Here is a 22,483-nt window from a genome sequence, read left to right on the forward strand (position 1 = left end):
AGTATTGGATTTGAGAACACTTAATGTATGTCTTGCGATGGGATATCTGTGGTGACAATGGGATGTTCTATTGATTCACTTGATGTATGTTTTACCACTCAAATCGCGGATTCCTGAGGTGACATTGGGGTAATCTATGCATAGGCGTTGATGCACTTTTTCGTCCTACGTTCTCTGATAGAAACTTTGGAGTGATTCTTTGTTGCACGTTGAGGGATTGCCATATGATCTAATTATGTTATTATTGTTGAGAGAACTTGCACTATTGAAAGTATGAACCCTAGACCTTGTTTCCAAGCATTGCAATATCGTTTTTGCTCACTTTTCCTACTAGTTACCTTACTGTTTTTATATTTTCAGATTACAAAAACCTATATCTACCATCCATCTTACACTTGTATCACCATCTCTTCTCCGAACTAGTGCACCTATACAATTTACCATTGTATTATGCGTGTTGGGGACACAAGAGACTCTTTGTTATTTGGTTGCAGGGTTGTTTGAGAGAGACCATATTCATCCTGCGCCTCCCACAGATTAATAAACCTTAGGTCATCCACTTGAGGGAAATTTGCTACTGTCCTACAAAACTCTGCGCTTGGAGTCCCAACACGAGTCTACAAGAAGAAGGTTTCGTAGTAGATATCAAGCTGTTTTCTGGCGCCGTTGCCGGGGAGGTTAGCGCTTGAAGGTATATCTTTAGATCTTGCAATCGAATCTTTTAGTTTCTTGTTTTATCACTACTTTAGTCTATAAAAGAAAACTACAAAAAATGGAATTGAGGTTGCCTCATATGCTTCATCATTTTAATGTCTTTCGTGAAAATGATGGAAAGGAAAATTGTGCTCTAGTGTTAGCAGAAGAAGTCAATAAAATGTTTGGCTCTAAATATTTGTCTGATGAGCATGATTGCAATGTTGTTAGTATGAATTCCTTGAATATGCATGATACTAATGATATGCAAAGCCACAAGCTTGGGGATGCTATGTTTGATGAAGATTATATTTTTTGTCCCCCAAGCTTTGATGAGAAAAATTATTATGATGATAGCATGCATCCTATTTATGATGATTATAATGACAACTCTAGGTAATATTGATCCCACTATTTTGGAGGCTATTGAATCTTTTCACAATATTGATGAAAGTGGATTTGGAGAGGTCATGACTTTATTTAGTGATGAATCCACTATTTCGGAAGAGGTTCCAATTGATTATGAGAACAAAGTTGCTACCTATGATGATTATTGTGATGACATATATTCTATAAAGAATAATGATAACCATAAAACTTGTCATCATGATTTTAATTTTCAACTGGATTATGCCTCACATGATAGTTATTTTCATGAGTTTGCTCCCACTATTCCGAATGAGAAGAATTTTGCTTATATGGAGAGTAGTAAAATTTCTATGCTTGCGGATCATGAAAAGAATGATTTATGTGATAGTTATATTGTTGAATTCATTCATGATCCTACTGAAAATTATTATGAGAGAGGAACATATGCTTTTACATATTGCAATAATATCAAGTTTCCTCTCTATGTGTTGAAAATCTTGGAGTTATACTTGTTTTGCCTTCCTATGCTAGTTGATTCTTGTTTCCATAAATTGTTTCCTCAAAAAATCCCTATGCATAGGAAGTGGGTTAGACTTAAATGTGCTAGTAATATGCTTCATGATGCTCCCGTTATGTTTCGAATCTTATCTCTTATGTGAGCATCATTGACATCATCATGCCTAGCTAGAAAGGTATTAAAGAAAAGCGCTTGTTGGGAGACAACCTAATATTTACCCCTCCTGTTTTTGTGTGTTCACATGATTACGCTACTGTAGTAACCATGTTTTATAGATTTTGTTTCAATAAAGTGCCAAGTAAGACCTTTAGGATAGTGTGGATGATAGTTGATTTGATCTTGCTGAAAAACAGAAACGTTTGCGTCCAGTTGCAGAATTTTGAAAATTCACTGAAGCGTGTCAAATTCTGAATTTTTTACACAAGATTTATATACAAATTTCCTTCGTTGTCCTAATTTTTTAGAATTTTTGGACTTAGATAAGTGTGGAAAGTTTCCAGATTACTACAGCCTGTTATGTTTTTGACAGATTATGTTTTCTATGTGTTGTTTGCTTATTTTGATGAATCTATGAGTAGTATCAGAGGGTATGAGCCATGGAGAAGTTGGAATATAGTAGATATAACACCAATGTTAATTTAGAATGAGTTCACAACAGTACCTAAGTGGTGATTTGCTTTCTTATACTAACGGGTCTCATAAGATTTTCTCTTGAGTTTTGTGTTGTGAAGTTCCCCAAAAGTCCTGAAACTTCACGGGAGCAAGTTTCAGAATATATAAAAAATATTGGGCGAAAGAAGTACCAGAGGGGGGCCACCCACCATCCACGAAGGTGGGGGGCGCGCCCCCTGCCTCGTGGGCCCCCTGGCAGCCCTCTGATGCCCATCTTTGGCTATATGGAGTCTTTCGCCCAGGAAAAAATCATAAGCTAGCTCACGGAACGAAACTCCGCCGCCGCGAGGTGGAACCTTGGCAGAACCAATCTAGGGCTCCGGCGGAGCTGTTCTGCCAGGGAAACTTCCCTTCGGGAGGGGGAGATCATCACCAACGTCATCACCACTGATCCTCTCATCGGGAGGGGGTCAATCTCCATCAACATCTTCACCAGCACCATCTCATCTCAAACCCTAGTTCATCTCTTGTATCCAATCTTTGTCCCAAAGCCTCAGATTGGTACCTGTGGGTTGCTAGTATTGTTGATTACTCCTTGTAGTTGATGCTAGTTGGTTTATTCGGTGGAAGATCATATGTTCAGATCCTGTATGCATATTAATACCCCTTTGATTATGAACATGAATATGTTTTATGAGTAGTTACGTTTGTTCCCGAGGACATGGGAGAAGTCCTGCTATAAGTAGTCATGTGAATTTGGTATTCGTTTGATATTTTGATGAGATGTATGTTGTATTTCCTCTAGTGGTGTCATGTGAACGTCGACTACATGACACTTCACCATTGTTTGGGCCTAGGGGAAGACACGGGGATTAATAAGTAGATGATGGGTTGCTAGAGTGACATAAGCTTAAACCCTAGTTTATGAGTTGCTTCGTAAGGGGCTAATTTGGATCCATATGTTTCATGCTATGGTTTGGTTTACCTTAATACTTCTTTTGCAGTTGTGGATGCCTGCAATAGGGGTTAATCATAAGTGGGATGCTTGTCCAAGGAAGGACAGTACCCAAGCATCGGTCCACCCACATATCAAATTATCAAAGTACCGAACGCGAATCATATGAGCGTGATGAAAACTAGCTTGACGATAATTCCCATGTGTCCTCGAGAGCGCTTTCCTTTATATAAGAGTTTTTCCAGGCTTGTCCTTTGCTACAAAAAGGATTGGGCCATCTTGCTGCACCTTATTTACTTTTATTACTTGCTACCCGTTACAGTTTACCTTATCAGAAAACTATCTGTTACCGATAATTTCAGTGCTTGCAGAGAATACCTTACTGAAAACTGCTTATCATTTCCTTCTGCTCCTCGTTCGGTTCGACACTCTTACTTATCGAAAGGACTACGATAGATCCCCTACACTTGTGGGTCATTAGCCCATGACTCTCCATTATGGAGAATGGAGATTATCCTGTCTCCAATTCTTGCCTTTCGCACAATGTTGCTTCCAAGTACCTCCTTACGACTGTCCATATATTTTTTCCATTCTTTGATTTTCATGTCTTCACTGGTTTTAGAAATCTGATATGGACAGGCGTGATTCGTAGGATGTTCTAACTAGGGGGGCGCCGGCGAGGGAGGAGGAGGGGGGCGCCGGCGAGGGAGGAGAGAGGAGGGCTGTGGGAGGAGGGAGACAGGAGGGCGTCGAGAGGAGGAGGAAGGAGGGAGGGAGGGGAGGGCGGCCAGCGGAGGAGGGAGGCAGATTCCTTGGGGGTGTCGGCGGCAACAGCGGGCGACGACGGCGACGGTAGGCGACGTGCGGCAAGTGAGACTGAGGGACGCGCGCGGGTTGTGGATAAGGTAAGCATAGTAGTAGTGTTGTTTAGGAATAAGCGCTATTGCTATTTAGCAGTAGCGCTCGTCGGAGGACAACGCTATTGCTGTGTACAATAGCAGTAGCGCTTTTTATTAGGAGGGCTACTAGTATACCTTCACTGCCATGCAACCGTTGGCAACTATAGTAGTAGCGTTTTTTTATTAAAAAAAAGCGCTACTGCTACATGAATAGTAGCAGCGCTCTTCAGACACAAGCACTATCGTTCTTTAGCAGAAACACTTTCTTACAAAAAGCGCTACGACTACGCTCTTGTGTATAAGCATTTCCCTAATAGTGCATGGCTGGCACCTTGAAGCAAGGCCAAGATGGCATAGCCGGCACCTTCATTCCTGACCAAGAGTTCCCGGACGACTACAGCCAAGACGAGGAAGAGGAAGATGCAAAGAGAGATGCTCAAGCTTGATGATTGATCTATGGCTAAGAGCATCATCTTTTTTGGATGCTGGCAAGTGTGCCGGCATGACCATGACCGAGATGTATGGCGTGGTTGAACTACCACCCTTTTTGTATGCTGGCAAGTGTCGGCCGCTGCATGTGTGCCGGCATGAACTATGGTATTTGTTTTGCAACTGGCATGTATGCCGGCCATTGGCATGGCTGCTGGCATGAATTGTGGACACTAGCGATGGCGGCTGACCTTTCTTAAGTTAAATTTGCTTTGGACGCGGATGAAAAGTGCGTCGGCCGATTAGGCACATCGGTCGGGCAGGCGGACAACGAGCCAATAGCCGACCCAAACAAACAAAATGCGCGTCTGTTTGCGTCGGTGCGCTGGAGTTGCTCTAAACCATGCACCATTGGCACCATACACTCGTTTGCGCTGGAATGCTCTACTGAGTTGTACCTAGACTATGTCTTGTATGATCTAGGAACTTATACTTTACACACTTGTTTTTCCACATCCCCTTCAAGATATTTGTATCGTGCTTAAATGGACTCATGGACATATATGATATATATATAAACAACACTTAGTTTGCTACATATCTCGGAATAGACGAAAAAATTTCACAGAAAACCAAGTCATATGGTAAATGGGAACACGATTTCTACTTTGTTTAATTACAATATGCGACATCTAGTTCACAAAATTTGACGTCTTAGGCATAGTTTCAGTTAATTTGAAAATATAACAACATATGTTGTTTTTATTTTTTGTTTGACAGGTGATTTGAAAAATCGTCTGTGTATGTGTCTCATTTTTTGTAATTTATTATTATTTTGTTGAGTTTTATACATATAAACAATGGCCTGTTGTAATTTTTTGGTCATATTGATGTAGAAAATGTCATGGTTTTATGAAATTGAAGGACTAAGTTAGAAAACTCAAACATACAAGCAGCGACTCAGGCGAATAATCAGGATGTAGATGCGACTATCCGTGGGTATCCCACCGTAATATATTTATCCATTACAATTTAGTGAAAAATATTGAGGAACCCATCATCAACAAATAAATAAGTAAAGTGGTTGAAAGTGGGATATCACAATAGTTCATCAGTAACAACACATAAGTGCAAAAATTATTCTTGTACAACATCGTGATAGATAGGATACAAAATATAATATAAATGTTTCGTATACAACGACATGAACAAAATACCTCAAACAAATATGCAGTTACTCTGCTGCAAAACACTATGAATTGATTTATTGTGTGCATTTGTTTCTGTTTAGCCTGACAGCCCACCCTACTTCTCGCCACTTCTTTCATGCATGCATAAGTCCACTACAAGATAAGTACGGTTAGTACATGCAGTGCTTTATTTTCCCTCCACGATTCTGAGAACAATCGTGACCACTTCATCCGTCCCATAATACTAGCCCAATCTATAAGAAGACCTCCCATCATGATATCATATAAGCTACCTTTAGCCCATCCTCCGGTCACCCCCACCAAGGAATTGATCCCTGATGGTGGCAAGCCCCATTCAACGCCTTAAGCGATGGTTTTAGGCTTATGCGTATGCACCACATTGGGAAGGTCTGTGTGTGTCTCTTGGGTGGGGGGGGGGGGGGGGGGGGGGCTTCGCTATGTGATAAATGGGTAGGCTCATACTAGTCTTGGGAACCTTCGTCCCCTTCGTTTCTTTTTTGACCAGTTTTCTATACATTTTTTTGACTAATTTTTGGGGTTTCATTTTTTAATGTTTTTTCCTTTTCTGTTTTATTCTGGTTTTGTCTTATTTTTTAGTTTACAAGCTTTTTAAAAAATTGTGCTCAGTTTTTCAAATTCTCAAAAAAAAATTGGAATATATATAAAATATTAAACACATGATTTTTTCAAATCCGTGATTTTGTATTTCGAAATACATGAACTTTGTTTTGAAAGTTGCAAGTAATCTTCAAATTTGTGAACCTTTGCAAATCCACAACTTTTTTTAAAAAAATGAGACTTTTTTCATAAAGTACAATTTTTTGAAAACCATGAAATATTTTAAAAAATTGCAAACTTTTTTGTCAATTTCTTGAACTTTTTGTTAGAAAAGACAACTGGTCACTGATTAACTTTATTTTTTATATTTTTAAGGTTTTTCTTTGAACGGTTATATTTTTAAGTTATTTATTTATTTTTTAAGTAGAGTCAACCAAAGGAGCTAGGACCTGAGTGAGAGAGCATCTGGCCTGGTGGGCCGGCCAACGCGAGCAAGGCTGTTAGCGCCCATTCTGCTACCCACTCCCTAAAAAAATGCTAGCCACCGGGCAAGGCGCTAACGACGGACGGCGACGGACACGACGGCGACGTGAGCCCCTCCACCCCCTCTCTGGCTTCTCGACCATCGACGGCGAGCAGCAGTCGCTTGGTGCGCCGCTGCGGTCCGCTGGAATCTCCACCGGGCCAGCCTGCCTGTTTGCTCGCGAGGTGCTCGTCTTTATTCCCAACTGACTCGATCAGCAGCTGATCATCAGCTTCGGTTTTCTTTGGGATTTGAGCTCATGGTCTGCACGCTGCACTTCTTCGACCCGACAGGGACCATGATGAGAAGCTCGTCGCGGTTCGACATGTACGGCTGCGACTTCGGGTGGGGGACGCCCCGTCGCGGCAGGGACAACAAGTTCGATAGCAGGACGTCGCTATACCCAGGCCAGGAGGGTGGAGGCCACATCATCGCAGAGCTCACGCTGACTCCGGAGAACATAGCGACGCTCGAGGAGGACGAGGAGCTCTGCGCCGCCGTTACCCTGGACGCGCCGGGGCCGGAGAAGAAGGCTTGAATCATGATTCATGTAACCACTCTGCTCTGCTACTTGTCCATTTTGATTTGATTTGTGATTTCTTAACACGACAGTAATATGCTTGATGGTTTATTCTTGGTTTTGAATGGCTACAAGCGAAAGATGAAGAAATTTTCTTCATCATCCTCATGAGATGAAATTTGCTCAGATCTGAGGCTTAATTTGCTCCACCTCCTTCCTTTTTTCGAGGAAAAGGCCTTCATGGCTAGCTTTATTTATTTAAACAACGCTTACATTGTCCGCTAAAAGTTTAGAAATAAAGTCGGGAGGTGCGTCCAACCACAAGTTTGGTGGATCCACACGTCCATTATGAACTAGCGCATGAGCTACCATATTAGATTCACGGTTACAATGCTCTAATAAAGCCTTTCCGAAGTTGTGAAGAAGAGTTCGGCAGACGTCAAGAATATGAGCAGCGATCATTGAATGGCCATTATTCTTTTGAATTGCTTCCACAATGATTAAATTGTCCATTTGTACCAAGATAGAGTTGGCACCAATAGAACTGGCTAACTTGAGTCCCTCCACAAGTGCGGCTGCTTCTGCTGACACCACATCTGCCACGTGCTCGAGTTTAGCCGTTGCCGCGCCCACAAACATACCGCTGCTATCCCTTATAATTGCCCCACAAGCACCTGTATTCTCCTCTTCCGAGAACGCAACATCAACATTAAGAATAAGTTGGCCCAGCATCGGTTTTCTCCATAGGTTCTAACGATGGGTTGCTGTAGGTTTGCTCGCTGCTCTCACAAAATTCAAACAAAGTGCACGGATAGACTGGCTTGATCGAACAGGAGATTGAACCTCTTCCTGTCGCACAAATTGCCTTCTTCGCCACCATAGATACCAGCTTGCCACAGCAATCAACTCAGTTAGATCAACCGAGTCCATATATTGTGTTTGATGCGCTGGGTCGCAGAGAAATATCTCCAGTATCTCCGCCCCCGATCTGCCAGGTGTAGCCACTTGTTCTATTATTTCATGTACGCCTAGGCTCCTCCAAATCTCGTGAGCCTGGGTACACTTGAACGCCATATGTGCAACATCTTCCGCTTCTTTCAAGCAGAGTGGACATTGTCCTGATTGAGCTATATGCCTATTCGCTAACACGCAACAGCAAGGAATTGCATTATGTAAACATCTCCACAAGAATATTTTTATCTTACTTGGTACCTTTAAGCTCCAAAGTTTCTTCGACGCTGGGTGAGCCAAGGAGCCACTTATTCCTGAGGGATTTGAGTTATTTGATACGTAGGTGTCCTCCCATTGCCTGTAGTAGGCAGACATGACAGAAAAATTGCCCGACTTTGTAAGGTGCCAAGAAACAAAATCTTACGTATCATGATGAAAGATTGGAATTTGCAAAATCCTCTCCGCATCAATATGCCAAAAGTTGTCCCGTATTAGTACTTCATCCCATTCTGCAGTGACAGGATTTATAAGTTCATTCACCATCGTCAGAACATAGTTGCCCCGGACTGTTATAATCTTCCTCGATATACTATTTGGTATCCAGCAGTCTTCCCAGATGTTTATCTTCATCCCTTTTCCTACCCTCCATATGCAGCCTTTCTTGAAAGTTTGTATCCCTGCCCAGATACTCTGCCAAACATATGATGAACCCTTTTTTAGTTCACAATTTAACAAATCACCAAAGTGGTAGTATTTGGTTCTTAGGACTTTTGCACACAAAGAATCATAGTTATCAATGAGCCTCCAACATTGCTTAGCGAGCATAGCCAAATTAAAGCTATGAATGTCATGAAAACCCATGCCTCCCCACAGTTTAGGGATGCACATCTTCCACCAAGCAAACCAATGTAATTTGTGTTGATCCTCACCATCACCCCACCAAAAATGCGATATAGTATCAGTTATTCCCTTACAAATTTTCTTTGGAAGTTTGAATACACCCATCGCATATAGGTTGGGATAGCTTGAGCCACCGCCTTAATTAAAGCCTCCTTACCACCATAAGACAAGGTTCTTTCTTTCCATCCATTAACCAACTTCTGAATTCTTTCAATAAGATGTTTAAAACAGTCAACCCGATCAACACCAATCATTGAGGGGAGGCCCAAGTATTTGTCAAACAAAGATTCTGTCATAATATCAAGGATTTGACAAATTTCCACCTTGTCATCAACACTTGTGTTGGGGCTGAAATATATTGAAGATTTTGCAGCACTCACCATTTGCCCTGAGGCCTGACAGTAATCATCAAGAATATTCTTGAGTGTGATAGCATTAAAAGCATCTGCCTTCATAAGAATTAAAGAGTCATCAGCAAAGAGTAGATGAGAGATGAAAGGGGAGTCACGGAAAACCTGCACCCCTTTTAGATGCCCAAGTTCTTCCTCATGGGCAATCAAAGCAGATAGTCCTTCACCACATAGCAAGAAAAGATATGGGGACAATGGATCCCCCAGCCTCAGGCCCCTAGTTGGGGAGAAAATATCTGTTTCATTTGAGTTGAACCTCACCTTATATTGCTCCACCTCCTTCCTAGTACTAACTACTGTGTAATGCCAGCTCTTGGCATGTATGGTACTTTGTTTGGTACTACTACTAGGACACACAGAGAACTTTTTGTTGTTGTTGATCTGGACATGTAGTCAGACCTTGACCAACGGCGTTATTTCAAATACTTAGACTGAGAATTCGGCAATTCGTATGAACATCACTTCTTTTTCCAGAGGGAGTAGTGTCTTCATGCCACATTGGTAAATACTTTGAGACTCGGAGATAGAGAGTGGAAAACCCGTCTCGGTTTCTGGAATTTCCGATCAGCAAAAAGAAACTTGCAAAGAACTTTAAAGGGGAACAAAGTTTATACAAAGCTGTCAGCTCATGCTCACACATGCATGTTAGAGGAGATCAATATCTCTATTGGATTTCAGAGAGGAGATATTAAAGACTGAAACAAAGGGCACAAGACATGCTGAACTCCTCAAGTGGACTGTACATGCTTTTGACGTTGCCTTGCTTGGGTGATTGGATGTGGCCACTAATTATTAGCATGTGAGCAGAAACTTGACAAGTCTTTGAAGATGAACTCGGTGTAGCTAGTAAGAGTGCCAACTAAACTTTGCATGTCATGGCTTCATCTTCCGGCCTCAGTCTCACAACTCACAACCTTCGTCGCTATCTGCCGCACAGCCTGCGCAGCCTTCTTCACACTCAACTCCAGCTCCCCCACCTCCTCATTCGCCGCCTTGAGAGCATCCTGGATTGTCGCCACCTTCGACACTAGGGCTCTCAGTCTCATATTCTCCACTGACGGCGGCCCAACATCATTGGCTGCTGCTAGGTCGATCTCGTTGTTGCTGTCATCGTTGGCTCTTGTGCTGTTGCCCTCGGTAGTAATCTTTAGATCCTCGTCCTTGGAGTTGACATCATCATCAGTTGTCGTCAGCTCATTCTCTCTTACTATGTACACCTGAAAACAATAGGCAGTTGCTAATAATTAAATCACTAAAAGAATCAATGGGCACTGCTTCTGCCATGCATTTGACAAAAAAAATATCACAAAGGAATGACATACGGAAATTGATGAAACAAGTCACCTTGAATTTTTCCGAGAGCACGAGTCGAAAGACGAGGGTGTCATCGACCTTAAGGCTATGCCTTTCCGCAAAGTTTTTCCACCCGCCGCTAAGTCCATCCCTAGCGACAATGTAGTTTGCATTGTAATTCCGTCCTTCTTCATCTTCTAGGGTCATTAGAGTGTCTTTCTCCGGAAGATGCTCTTTGCAAAATTTACACGGGATACCCTAGGGGAGGAACAACGAGAAATTCAAATACGGAGGTACCAAAAAAGTAAGCTAACGAACCTCCAAAAAATAAACCTACAAGCCAGAAAACCCTATCGACATGTGAGGGTTGCATAAGCTTGATGAAGCTTGCTCCTCTTCCTGCCAATTTCTTCATTACCTCCGAAGCTCTTTCGAAAGCAGAGCCAAGTATGTCATGGGAGCTGTAATTCATTTGAAGATTCAGGTGCGTGAGTCAAACACACTCGAGATCTTTTATTTTAAAGCACTCTACTCAGATGAAATACCTTGCATATTTCTGGCGGTGGCCATCAGCGTCAGGTGCCTGTCAAACCAAAACATGTGCTTAGTTTGACATACATATTAATCTGGTTGGAAACATTTGTTCTGTTTTATATATGAACCTGTAATTCTTTCAAGCTTTGAATGAAGAAAATTTCTTAAATCAAGAAATTTTAAATGATCCATGTAGGACCTTACCGTCGGATAATAACCATCATCTTTGTTTCTCTCGCTCTCGCTCTCACCATTACTAATGTTAATGTTGTCGTTGTTAAGAAACTCTGGTTTACGCCACATCTTGCTCTTAGCCGACTTGGCGCGTGCTGGCCTCCGTCGAGATCTTCTGTTCGAAGATTCGGTTGTGAGTCAAACACACCCGAGGTCTTTTATTTTTATGACACTCCACTCATAAAAAAATCAACGAGATGGAAGTACCTTGCACATTTCTTTGGGTGGCCATCAATGTTGGGTGCCTGTCAAATCAAAACATGTTCTTAGTTTGACATACATATTAACCTGTACTTACAAACATTTGTTTTCTTATCATTTCACGAAATGAGTCTGATATATAATGACCTTACCATCGGATCATAATCACCATCTTTGTTTCCCTCAGTCACGCTCCCACTACTGCTAATGTCGAGGTTGTCATCGTAAACAAACTCCGGTTTACGCCACATATTACTCTTGACAGACTTGGCGCGTACCAGCCTACCTATCTTCCTCTGTAACACAAGTACACAAATTACTTCATAAAAATTAATCTGCTTACAAACACAAATTACTTCATAAAAATTAATCTGCTTACAAACAACTGTGATCAAGATTTGAATGACAAAAGGCTTAAATCAAGCAATTTAAAATGGTCCATATATGACCATACCGTAGGATTATAATCAACATCTTTGTTTCCCTCGCTATCGCTCTCACTACTGCTATTAATGTTGATGTTGTCGCCGTAAAAAAACTCCGGGTTACACCACGTCTTGCTCTTAGCAGACTTGGCGCGTGTCGGCCTCCCTCTCTTCCCCTGTAACACAAGTACACAATCTACTTCTTAAACAGACATGATATACGGACATGTGTTTCTTTCAAGCGTTGAATACAAAAATGCCTCGATGAACAAAATTTCGGTATCCCGTTCTTACCATTGGCGCAAAATTATCACCCTTGTCACTCTTGGAATCTGCCAGCCGCGTTCTCTTCACCTATCAAGATAACCAGTGAAAGTAGAGCATCAAACTCGAGATCTACTTATCTATGCGGCTGAAGGTACAAGATTGATCACCCGCAGAAAAGAAGAAGGTAAAAGATTTGATAACCCGAGCTTAAGTATTGTGAGTTTAGAAATACGACTGGAAGCTCTGTTTACAAGAGCAAACACAAGAATGTATTTCGGGAGTGTATCAACTTAGTTTCTTCGTCTTGGGTTTATGTGCACACACTTTAACCCGCCCGCCAGGACGCTTTGGCTGCTCATCATCCGGCCTCACGACCTGCCACAAATGAAGTTTAGATTGATCAAGAAGCTGTGCGCTTATACATACATATAAGTTACAAAATCATGACTATTTAATCTGAAGAAAGCACTTACTTTGAGAGGGACAAAGTCGACCTCGCTCTCTGGATCACCGCATTTGTCAGCCGCCATGGGGTGTTGGCCAGCAATAGTGGTGAGCGCAAGCTCCTCCTCCTACGATCATAAAAAAAATTGTCATCATTTGGTCGCAAAAAATCAGGCCTCATGTCCTCACGATGAGGTTAATTAGACCAGTCAAGAAGTCACGCACTTATTCGTTACAAAATCATGAATCTAGTTTTTTTTGCTGGGAAAATCAAGATTCTATTTAATCTGAAGTACAGCAGGCGAACACTTACACTGAGAGGTACATTGTCGACCTCGCCCTCTGGATCATCGCATTCGTCAACCCCCATATTCTGTTGGTCAGCGATAATAGCGAGCGTGAGCCCCTTGTCCTGCGGTCGTAAAAACTCTTTTTGTTGCTATTTCTTGGCAAGAATTTAAATTCAGAATAAAGATCCAAAACATTTTTTTCCAGATAATAAAGATCCAAAACATTGATGAGAGGAGAAGCGTCTGGCCAGATGAATAATTAACCATAAGTAAATAAAGGATAGGAAGGAGATAAGATAAAGGCATGGATGAATGGTACATACATGTTCATCGAATGAACTCCATGTATCGAAGACTATCATCGCCATGGCTCTGCCTGTGTTGGTGTTGGTGCTGCTGCTGCTGCTGCACAACGGAAGGAGGAAGAGAAAGACGGCAGTACTTAACGGAACGGAGCCAGCAATTGACCGTTGTGTGGCCGGCTAGAGTACGTGATTGACGCAAGTTTTGTTAGTTTACAAAAATCCAAAGCGTTCAAAAACTGTCCAAACGAGCTGAGAATCAGAGGATTAGTTTCCATCCCATGCGGCGGATATAGTACGTTTTTTTCAGAATTAATCAGAGGATCCTTCCTTTCCTTCCGTGCTTGTTGGCTGGTTCGTTACCGTTTGTGTCACCATCATATCAGACGTACCGTTGATTGATTCTTTTTCTTTTTTGCAAAAAATACGGTTGATTGATTCAATAAGCTCCCGATTCAATTATTCACACTAGGCTGTCCCGGCACTTTTCAAGCATCTAACACGGATCAACAAATTGAGCCAAACCTGTCCGGATGTCCGGAATCGTACAAGCCAGCCCTAAGTCGAGGGAGCTTTCGGCAGGCATCTGCCATGTCGGACCCCGACACCCCGGACCACAAAAAACCCTCTCCGGCCATCCGGCTCTAGAACCCTCCACGCATTCACACCGGCTGATCAGCCTGCCACCTACCCACATTCACGGTAGCACGACGACCTAAAAGCCTACTCCGGCTTTAAAGCCGACATGCCTCATTCGCACAAATTCTATGTGCACACTCCTCATCCTCTCCCGCACATCCATCGGCCAACCCACACCACCATACCTCTGGCCGTCGTGATGGGCAAGGAGACGAAAGCCAAGAAGACCCAAGCGTGGTGGTTACTCGATGGTTACCACTTTGACCAGCCGCCACACTGGGACACTGGATCCAGGGGAGCTCTAGATCTAGACTGAGTCATCACTCCTGGTCGTCGGGTCCGTTGTCAGCCACAACCCCATCCACTGTCAAGGTGGAGCCGGTCTCCTCGGACCACGAGGAGCATAAGCCGACCTTGGTCATCGCAGCGGCGCGGACGGCGAGTTTGCCATGTAGATGGAGGTGGTGCTGCAACCACCAAAGACTGGAGTAGAGTCTTACCTCCTCTCGGAGGGCCTGGACATGGGTAAATCCCTATCTCGTGTGTTACCATCTCAATCTGCCGCTCGCACCCCCTCCGAACAAATACGTCATCGCTTAATGGCATTGTTGGTCTCAACTCTCAAGAACACTGACAGTTGACGCATGAGGTAGGCGCAGTGCACGTGGAACTGTTGATCGGATTGGGATGGCTTCTTCAACCAAGATCAGTGGTATCGCGTTGCCGAGGCCTCTTCTTCAGCTCCCTCCGCTCCGCTTCCAAGAGGGTGGAGGGCAGCGGCGGCGCTGGGGGTCTTCCAGGAACTTCCCTGGAATACCCAAGATTTTCGGCTAAAAAAAATTACTATGTATATTATACAGATTTGGCCCAGCCCAAACACTCCACGTTACGCACTGGACCAGACCGGCGTCTGGTTAGGCGCGCGAGCAGTCGAGCGCCCAGATTCAATCGATCCCCTCGCTGCCCCAATTCCCCTAACCTAGCTCTGCTGAAGGCGGCTGGCCCTCTCCTGCACTTCCGTGGCTCCGTCGAGGTCCGGCTCCGGCGCCCCGCGCCCGGCGGCCAGGCCAGGCATCTCACGCCTCTCCGTCACCCCTCCGGCCGGCCCTCTCCCTCCCCTGCCCTCACCCTCCGGCCCTCTGCTCCCGCCCAGCTCTGCCCTTTGCCCTTCACCTCTGCGCAGTACCTCTGTGGACTGCGGCTCAGGCACTCCGGCGACCGGCGGCCAGGCCTCCCCAGCGCGGCAGTGCCCTCCGGCAGTCCAAGTCCGTGCCATCCACATCTAGTTTAGCATCCAGCCATCTACCAAGGTATTCTTCCCTCTCTTTTCTAAACAAATCTGAAGATTTTTCAGTGATTGCTTGTAAATTGAAATTGAATTACTTAGTATTTACTATGTGACTCATTTGGTGATTACTATGTAACTTGAAATTGTTTTCAATGTTCAACAGTCCATGCCACATTGCCACTGATTTTACTCTGTTTATGTAATTGTGATGTGGATGAAAAGAAAGCATGTTAGCTTATTTGAACTGTGGGACAAATCTTCAAAGGCAAGAAAGTTAACTTCTACGTCCACACCAACTCCTATTTCTGAGGAGGTTGAGAGCAATCTGCAGCCAGCACTAGTACCAACACATGATGAAACTCCACAACCGGAGAGGGAGAGAGGCTCCCCGACCCCAATTATAGAAGATGATGAAGCGGTTGATGAAGATGATGAATCAATTCCCCAATTTGAAGCAGATTTGGCTGCTCTGGAACGTGATCCCGGCAAGCGACTCCCTATATCTTCATATCATGTCAATGACCAGGATAGAGTTAGAAGGAGATACATTGACTTGGGAGCTTGTCAACCAAAGGATCATAAGTTTGAAATTAGAGATTTTAGTGGACATTCTCGTCGCCTTTCTCCTACTTGGTTTAAAGATCATAAGTGGCTTGAGTACACCGTGGAAAAAGAGGCTGCTTTTTGCTTTGTTTGCTACTTGTTCAAGGATAAAACAAAAAGTCCCGGAGGAGATGCATTTGTGAATGGTGGGTTTAATAATTGGAACATGAAAGGAAGATTGAAGAGGCATATTGGAGCTTTTAGTAGTGCTCATGCTGAAGCTCAAGAAAAATATGATATGTTCACTACAACTACAACATCAATTAGGGAGTCTATTGCTTCAAACACCTCACAATACAAGGCTTTGTATAAACAGCGTTTGACATGGACACTCAAGTGTGTGAGATTTCTATTGAGCCAAGGCATAGCATTTAGGGGGCATGATGAAAGTGAAGACTCGCTAAATAAAGGAAATTTCCTTGAGCTTCTAAATTGGCTAGCAGGAAACTTTGAAGAGGTTGACAGGGTTGTTCTCAAGAATGCTCCACAGAACTGCAAGATGACTCACCATGATATACAGCAAGAGGTGATAAAATGTTGTGCACAAGAGACTACTAAACTAGTCATTGAAGAACTTGACGGTGGTCATTTTGCAATACTTGCAGATGAGTCTAGTGATGTGTATCAGAATGAACAATTGGCTGTTTGCTTGCGTTATGTTGATAAGAAAGGAAGGGCGGTTGTAAGATTTCTTGGTCTTGCTCATGTTGAAGATACCACCTCTTTGACACTAAAAGCTGCAATTCAGGAAATGCTTATGGACTACAATTTGACCTTTGCAATGGTTCGTGGGCAAGGATATGATGGAGCTAGTAATATGAGAGGTAATGTTAATGGCCTAAAAAAACTGATTATGGATGAGTCCCCTTCTGCCTACTATGTTCATTGTTTTGCCCATCAATTACAGTTAACTCTTGTTGCTGTTGCTAAGGAGAGTGGTGATTGTACTTGGTTCTTTCAGCAGCTTGCACACTTGTTAAATGCTCTTGGCATGTCTTGTAAAAAGATGAGAATGCTTCGGATAGCTCAAGCTGAAGAACTCATTGATGCACTGGAATTGGAAGAAGTAGAAACAGGGAGTGGGCTGAATCAGGAAATGGGTTTGGGAAGGCCATGTGATACACGTTGGGGCTCTCACTTCAAAACTGTGAACCATGTCATCTCTATGTATGGTGCACTACGACGAGTCCTTCGCAAGATTGGAGACGAGTACCATGGTGCGGAGGCACAAGCGGCTCTATCCATAGAGACAATATTTCGATCATTTGAGTTTGTTTTCATGGCACACTTGATGCAAGAAATATTTGGATACACAGATGAGTTGTGTAGAGCTTTGCAAAAGCAAGACGAAGATATTGTTCATGCTATTGAGCTTGTTAGTGACACAAAGTATTACTTGGAGGCTTTGAGGACCGATGCTGGATGGGATGATTTTCTCACAAAGGTCACATCTTTTTGTACAAAGCATAAGATCAAAGTTGTTGATATGGAGGGTCCTTACTTTCCCGTTGGCCGGCCTAGAAGGGGTTTATGTAATGGTGTGACCAATTACCACCGCTTCAAGGTTGATATGTTTGTGGGTGTCATTGATAGGCAAATCAGTGAGCTGAATGGCAGGTTTGATGAGGTAAACACGGAGCTACTTTCTTGCATGGCAGCATTTTGTCCACTTCATCTATTTGCTGCTTATGACCAAGAGAAGTTGGTTAGGCTTGCTACAAGGTTTTATGCTTCCGATTTTACAAGTGATGAACTGGCAAGACTTCCATGGCAACTAAACATGTATGTTACTAATGTGCGTAGAGATGAAAGGTTTCAAAACCTGAAAAATCTGTGCCAGCTTTCAGTTATGCTTGTGGAGACAAACAAGCATGAACTATATCATATTGTTTACAAGCTTCTTAAGTTGGTATTGATTCTCCCAGTAGCTACTGCTAGTGTTGAAAGGGTATTCTCTTCAATGAGCTATGTGAAGAATAAGCTAAGGAACAAAATGGGTGATGAATATTTGAACAATTGTTTGGTTACATTTGTTGAGAGAGAATTTTTCAATCAAGTGAAGGATGAAGATGTCATCAATCTCTTCCAGAAAGGCGACCACAAAGTTATATTGTAAGAAGGATATCATCACTTTATCAATCAAAAGGTACTTATGTATTCATGTCGTTATGGTCTGATACATTGAAATATTGCTACTGCCATTGTCCTAGTGTTGTTTTGTTCATATATTGCTTGTGGTTTGTTGTTTAGTTCATATACTATATTTAGAGTAAAAAAAAATTTGGGTGAATACCCAGCCTTCATTTCCTGGAGCCGCCACTGGTGGAGGGCCTTATCCTCGCAACCTCCTTCGCCAAGGGCCAAGCCTTCTCTTCATAGGCTTGGACTTCATTGCCAAGTTGTGCTCCAGTAACCACGCCCCGAGGCTCACGTTGTATACCGATAAAGTGACATGACAATGTTTTTAAATAGGTTCGAAAATAAATGAAAACTAGCAAGCACAAAAAGAGAGAAATCGGAGGGTTGGAAAAAATCCAAAAATAAAACCATTCAACTGTAAAATACAGTAGCAATTAGATTGAGTACATATCGAACTGATTTTTGTTAAAAAGATAAAACATTAAATATCCCGGAAATGCAACCAAATAGCTGCTGGAATTTTCACTGCATAGCAAAGGGGAAAATGAACTTTCAAAGTTAGACGGAAATGATTTTTCCAGTGCCCATTTGCTACTGCTTGTTGGAGACATCTATGCCCAAACTGGAATCATACACAAGGCTTTGTTCAGGATCAGATCTCTTCATTGAAAACATCTTTGCATCCTAGGTTATTTGGTTGACAGGAAATGATTTCATATTCAAAGGAATTTAGCCAGATCTTTACTATTGCAGAGGAAGGTTCAAGCAAGAGGTTTGACAGCTGGTGCATAGAGCTTCTCGCAAGGAATATTCTGAATTCCAGAGTTGGGCTTTGGCTTTTCTGTATATACATTTCCTTTTCTTTTGCATTTCTTTACAGTCATTTTAGACTCTATGCCAGCTATCTCAGCTGCATTTTTACTTTCTTTTTCGTAACTTTAGATGAAAATCAATAAAGACACAATAGGGGAAAATCCCTTCTGGTTCCCTAAGAAAAATTAGACGTAAATTTCTTGGACCGCCAAGACGCCTGTTTCCAAGGGGAAAGCTTGAACCTTTTGAGAATCACTAAAAGAAAGAGTCAAGCTTTAACTCTGTGATGATTTGATTAACACTACTAGCACTAACTGCCAATTAAATTGCTTGTACGCTAGCACTAAAGCACTATGTACACGTACACGTACACAGATCTAGAATACTCCATAGACCATGGTTTGTACGTTAATGCCAATCTAAATTATTGTACATGCATCTAGAGTGCTCCATAGACGGTGGTTTGTACGTTAATGCCGATAAAAAACTGCCCATTGCATTGCTTATCCACCTATCATGGTGTCCATCTGGCAGCACATTGTCAGGGTCGAGTAGACATACTGGACTATAAATTAATACCGCCCAAAGTGAGTCCATGCCACGATAGGCTACACAGACAGACATGGTTTATGGCCCATAAAGACCTGAAGAGATGTCGATGGTGCCTTGAAGCGAAAGCACCAACAACATGGTCCGTCTATGTCTTTCTGAAAGAGATGTATTGCCAGTATCATAGTGTTGGTGCTTTCGCTCAAGCCACCATCGACACCTGAATCTCATGCCGAAACGGTTATGAAGCGCGGGAGCTATATCTCGCTTATAACGAGATGTAAGCTTCCCTCTCCTGAACCATTTCTCAGATCGCTACATTAATGGGTAGGACCTTTTTCTATTGTTAGTTCGCTCGTTCGCATTGCTCGTTTCGTTAACTTTTTCTATTTTTTCTGTTTTCTTCAATTTTCTTTGTTTCTCATCGGTTTTTAATCTGATTTTCTTTGTTCTTTCGATGGTTTTCTTGGTTTTTTATCGGTTCCACTGGTTTTTATTTTTAGTTCTTTTTTCTTACACAATCTACATTTTCCGCATACATCTAAAACATTTTCTGTACATGTTTTACATTTTTCAAATATACATGATTAGCATTTTTAAATCTATTTTTTGTTGTCTATTGTTGTGGATAGACATTCTACATTTTTCTACACATTAGGAACATTTTTTATGTAGATATTTAACATTTTTAAAATACATAATTAATATTTTATATGTCTATTTTTTGCGTACACATTGTACATTTTTTATACATAAGAAACATTTTATTATACATGTTTAACTTTAAAAAAATACATGATTAACATTTTTTAGACATATACAGATTGTACATTTTCTTATACAAGAAACATTATTCTTATACATGTTTAACATTATAGGAATCCCGCACTATTAAGAGAGGATCAAAGGGGTTTGTGAAAGATTTGCTCAAGTCAACATTTTCACTATGCAGTCACTTCACATACGCATACCAAAAGTATCTCAGCCAAAAACCTCTACCAAAAATAGCCCTACTCCACTCAAAGCCGGATCATATGACTTGGACGTTCGGCTAAACTACCAGGGCACTCCAGTAGGTCTGCATTGTAGGTGGGTCATACGGGATCCTCGCTGGATTGTCCAGCCACTGCCCGAACATATTGCCCGGATGGCTATCCAGGGCACATTTTCATCCGGCTATCCCCAGACATTTCGCTCTCTGTCCCGGATCATCCGGGTTGCCCATAACCCATCCCATTAGGTTTTTTTTTCCGTAGTCGGATCGTCCGAGCTCCGTCCCGGATGTCTGAGCTATCCTGGACAAAGTGCTCAGATTTTTTATAGAGCGCCATTTGATTACGGGTATATTACCTTAGGCTCTCAGCTGTTGACCTGGCCGGGTTGTCCGAGTGCCAGGTTGGAGATCCGGGCATGTCTCGGATCATCCGGGGTCCTAGCTAGATGTCTAGGCCCATTACCACAGAATGGCTCAAATGACTCCTTTTATACCCCTTTACCACTCTGGTAGAGGGTTGACCACTTCATTTAAAATCGCCCACAGGAACACAAGTGCTCCCTCCCACTCCCTTCTTTACCAAATCCTAGACTATGGAGAGATTTGTGAGAGTTCTTGATAGATATTCCATCAAGTGATAGATCCACTCCTTCCCCCACTCTTGACCAAAGGAATTCGTGATTTGAGAAAGTCTTGATCTTTCCCCCATTGATCTTGTTACTCTTTGCAGGTTGGATGACTCCTATGTAGTAGAAGTTCTTCTATGAGGATTCGATTGTTGTGATTCTCCCCAGAAAGCTTGCAAAGGTTTGGAGGCCGCCTCAAGGTCTACCACTAGTGGTTGAGAATCACATTCATTGTGATCTTTCAAGGAGAATAGGGTGAGCCTTCATGGTGTTGGTGTGCCTTCGTGGTAACACCCCTCCGTCCAATGGTGACTAGCTTCCCTCTATGGAAGTGAACATGGGGATACATCTTCGTCTCCAGAGTTTCAGTTATCCCTGCCCTAGCTCCTTACTTGCGTGCTTTGCTATTACTTGTTATATCATATTATGGTTGCTTGTCTATCTAGTTGTTCTTGTTAATTATATAGCTAGCTCTAGAATCATCTTTGTAATTTGTAGGCTCGCCTTCATATTCCGCATATTGCCTAAAATTGCTAAGAAATAATTAAAATTTGTAATTGTACCCGTTAACCCTCTATAGGTCCATATCGATCCTTTTAATTGGTATCAGAGCCTCGTGCTCTATTATTATGGCTTAACCACCCTAGAGTTGGCGGGCACAAGTTACCTTACCAAAAGATGATAAGATATTTACCTCCAAGGATTTGGATAACGAGCTAGCCAAACGAAAACCTGAATTAGAAGCTCAAATTGATGAAAGGGTGGAAGCAAAGGTGGCTGCATTGACCCAAGGGGTGTACCTACCAACCACGTGGGACGTACACCATCGGGGGCCAATGCTCAACCCACTCCTCCTTACACCCAACCTTTATGTGCAAACCTCTTTGGTTATGATGGATTTATCCAAAACCAAAGGCGGAGAAACCTAAATATAACTTCTCTGGTCCTCTTTAGTTTGATGAAAAGGCAAACTTCTCTCTTTAGAAGATTGCTATGCATCATCATACTAGGTTTACTCTATGATGAGATGTGGGACAATGTGGAGAACGGCTACAACCCCATCAACCCAAATTATCTCTCCCCACGAGAGGTCTACGACAGGCATCTCAACTCATCCACACGTATGCTCGTAAGGAAGGATTTTCTCTGACAATGAGAGGAGATCGTACTTTCACCTTAGTAGTGCCAAGGAATTATGGGAGAGCATTGTGAGAACCAACACTGGTACCACTTCCCTTCAACAATCAAGACACGAGATTTCCAAGAGTGAGTTGCATTAATTTTGCATGGGATGA

General features: G+C 42.5%; 2 protein-coding genes across 2 annotated transcripts; one reads left to right on the top strand and one right to left on the bottom strand.

The window, feature by feature from the left end:
• Positions 1-9,199: 9,199 nt before the first annotated feature.
• Positions 9,200-13,603, bottom strand: LOC147956698 (uncharacterized). Its single transcript, XM_087531421.1, has 14 exons — positions 13,559-13,603; positions 13,259-13,357; positions 12,975-13,073; positions 12,798-12,876; positions 12,529-12,590; positions 12,264-12,410; positions 11,962-12,105; positions 11,816-11,853; positions 11,579-11,723; positions 11,386-11,423; positions 11,178-11,301; positions 10,892-11,098; positions 10,462-10,764; positions 9,200-9,586 (listed from the first exon to the last, which is right to left on the bottom strand). The coding sequence occupies exons 1-14, from the start codon at positions 13,601-13,603 to the stop codon at positions 9,200-9,202; spliced, it is 1,917 nt and encodes a 638-aa protein (XP_087387547.1).
• Positions 13,604-15,293: 1,690 nt separating this feature from the next.
• Positions 15,294-19,231, top strand: LOC125525424 (uncharacterized). Its single transcript, XM_048690443.2, has 3 exons — positions 15,294-15,486; positions 15,628-18,213; positions 18,960-19,231. Exon 2 carries the CDS (start codon positions 15,673-15,675, stop codon positions 18,181-18,183), a length of 2,511 nt encoding a protein of 836 aa, XP_048546400.1. The 5' UTR covers positions 15,294-15,486; positions 15,628-15,672; the 3' UTR covers positions 18,184-18,213; positions 18,960-19,231.
• Positions 19,232-22,483: the final 3,252 nt, after the last annotated feature.

The sequence above is a fragment of the Triticum urartu genome, chromosome 7A, assembly GCF_056163025.1.
Source record: "Triticum urartu cultivar PI428250 chromosome 7A, HENAU_Tu73, whole genome shotgun sequence".
Lineage (NCBI taxonomy): Eukaryota > Viridiplantae > Streptophyta > Magnoliopsida > Poales > Poaceae > Triticum > Triticum urartu.

Bases quoted from the DNA above. Each gene is read 5' to 3' on its own strand.
- LOC147956698 (XM_087531421.1), bottom strand. From the start codon at position 13,603: ATGGCGATGATAGTCTTCGATACATGGAGTTCATTCGATGAACAT. The intron at 11,854-11,961 runs GTAAGGTCATTA...TTGATTTGACAG, and splicing joins ATGGTGATTATGATCCGATG to GCACCCAACATTGATGGCCA. The intron at 11,724-11,815 runs GTACTTCCATCT...ATCTTCGAACAG, and splicing joins CACCCAAAGAAATGTGCAAG to AAGATCTCGACGGAGGCCAG.
- LOC125525424 (XM_048690443.2), top strand. From the start codon at position 15,673: ATGTGGATGAAAAGAAAGCATGTTAGCTTATTTGAACTGTGGGACAAA.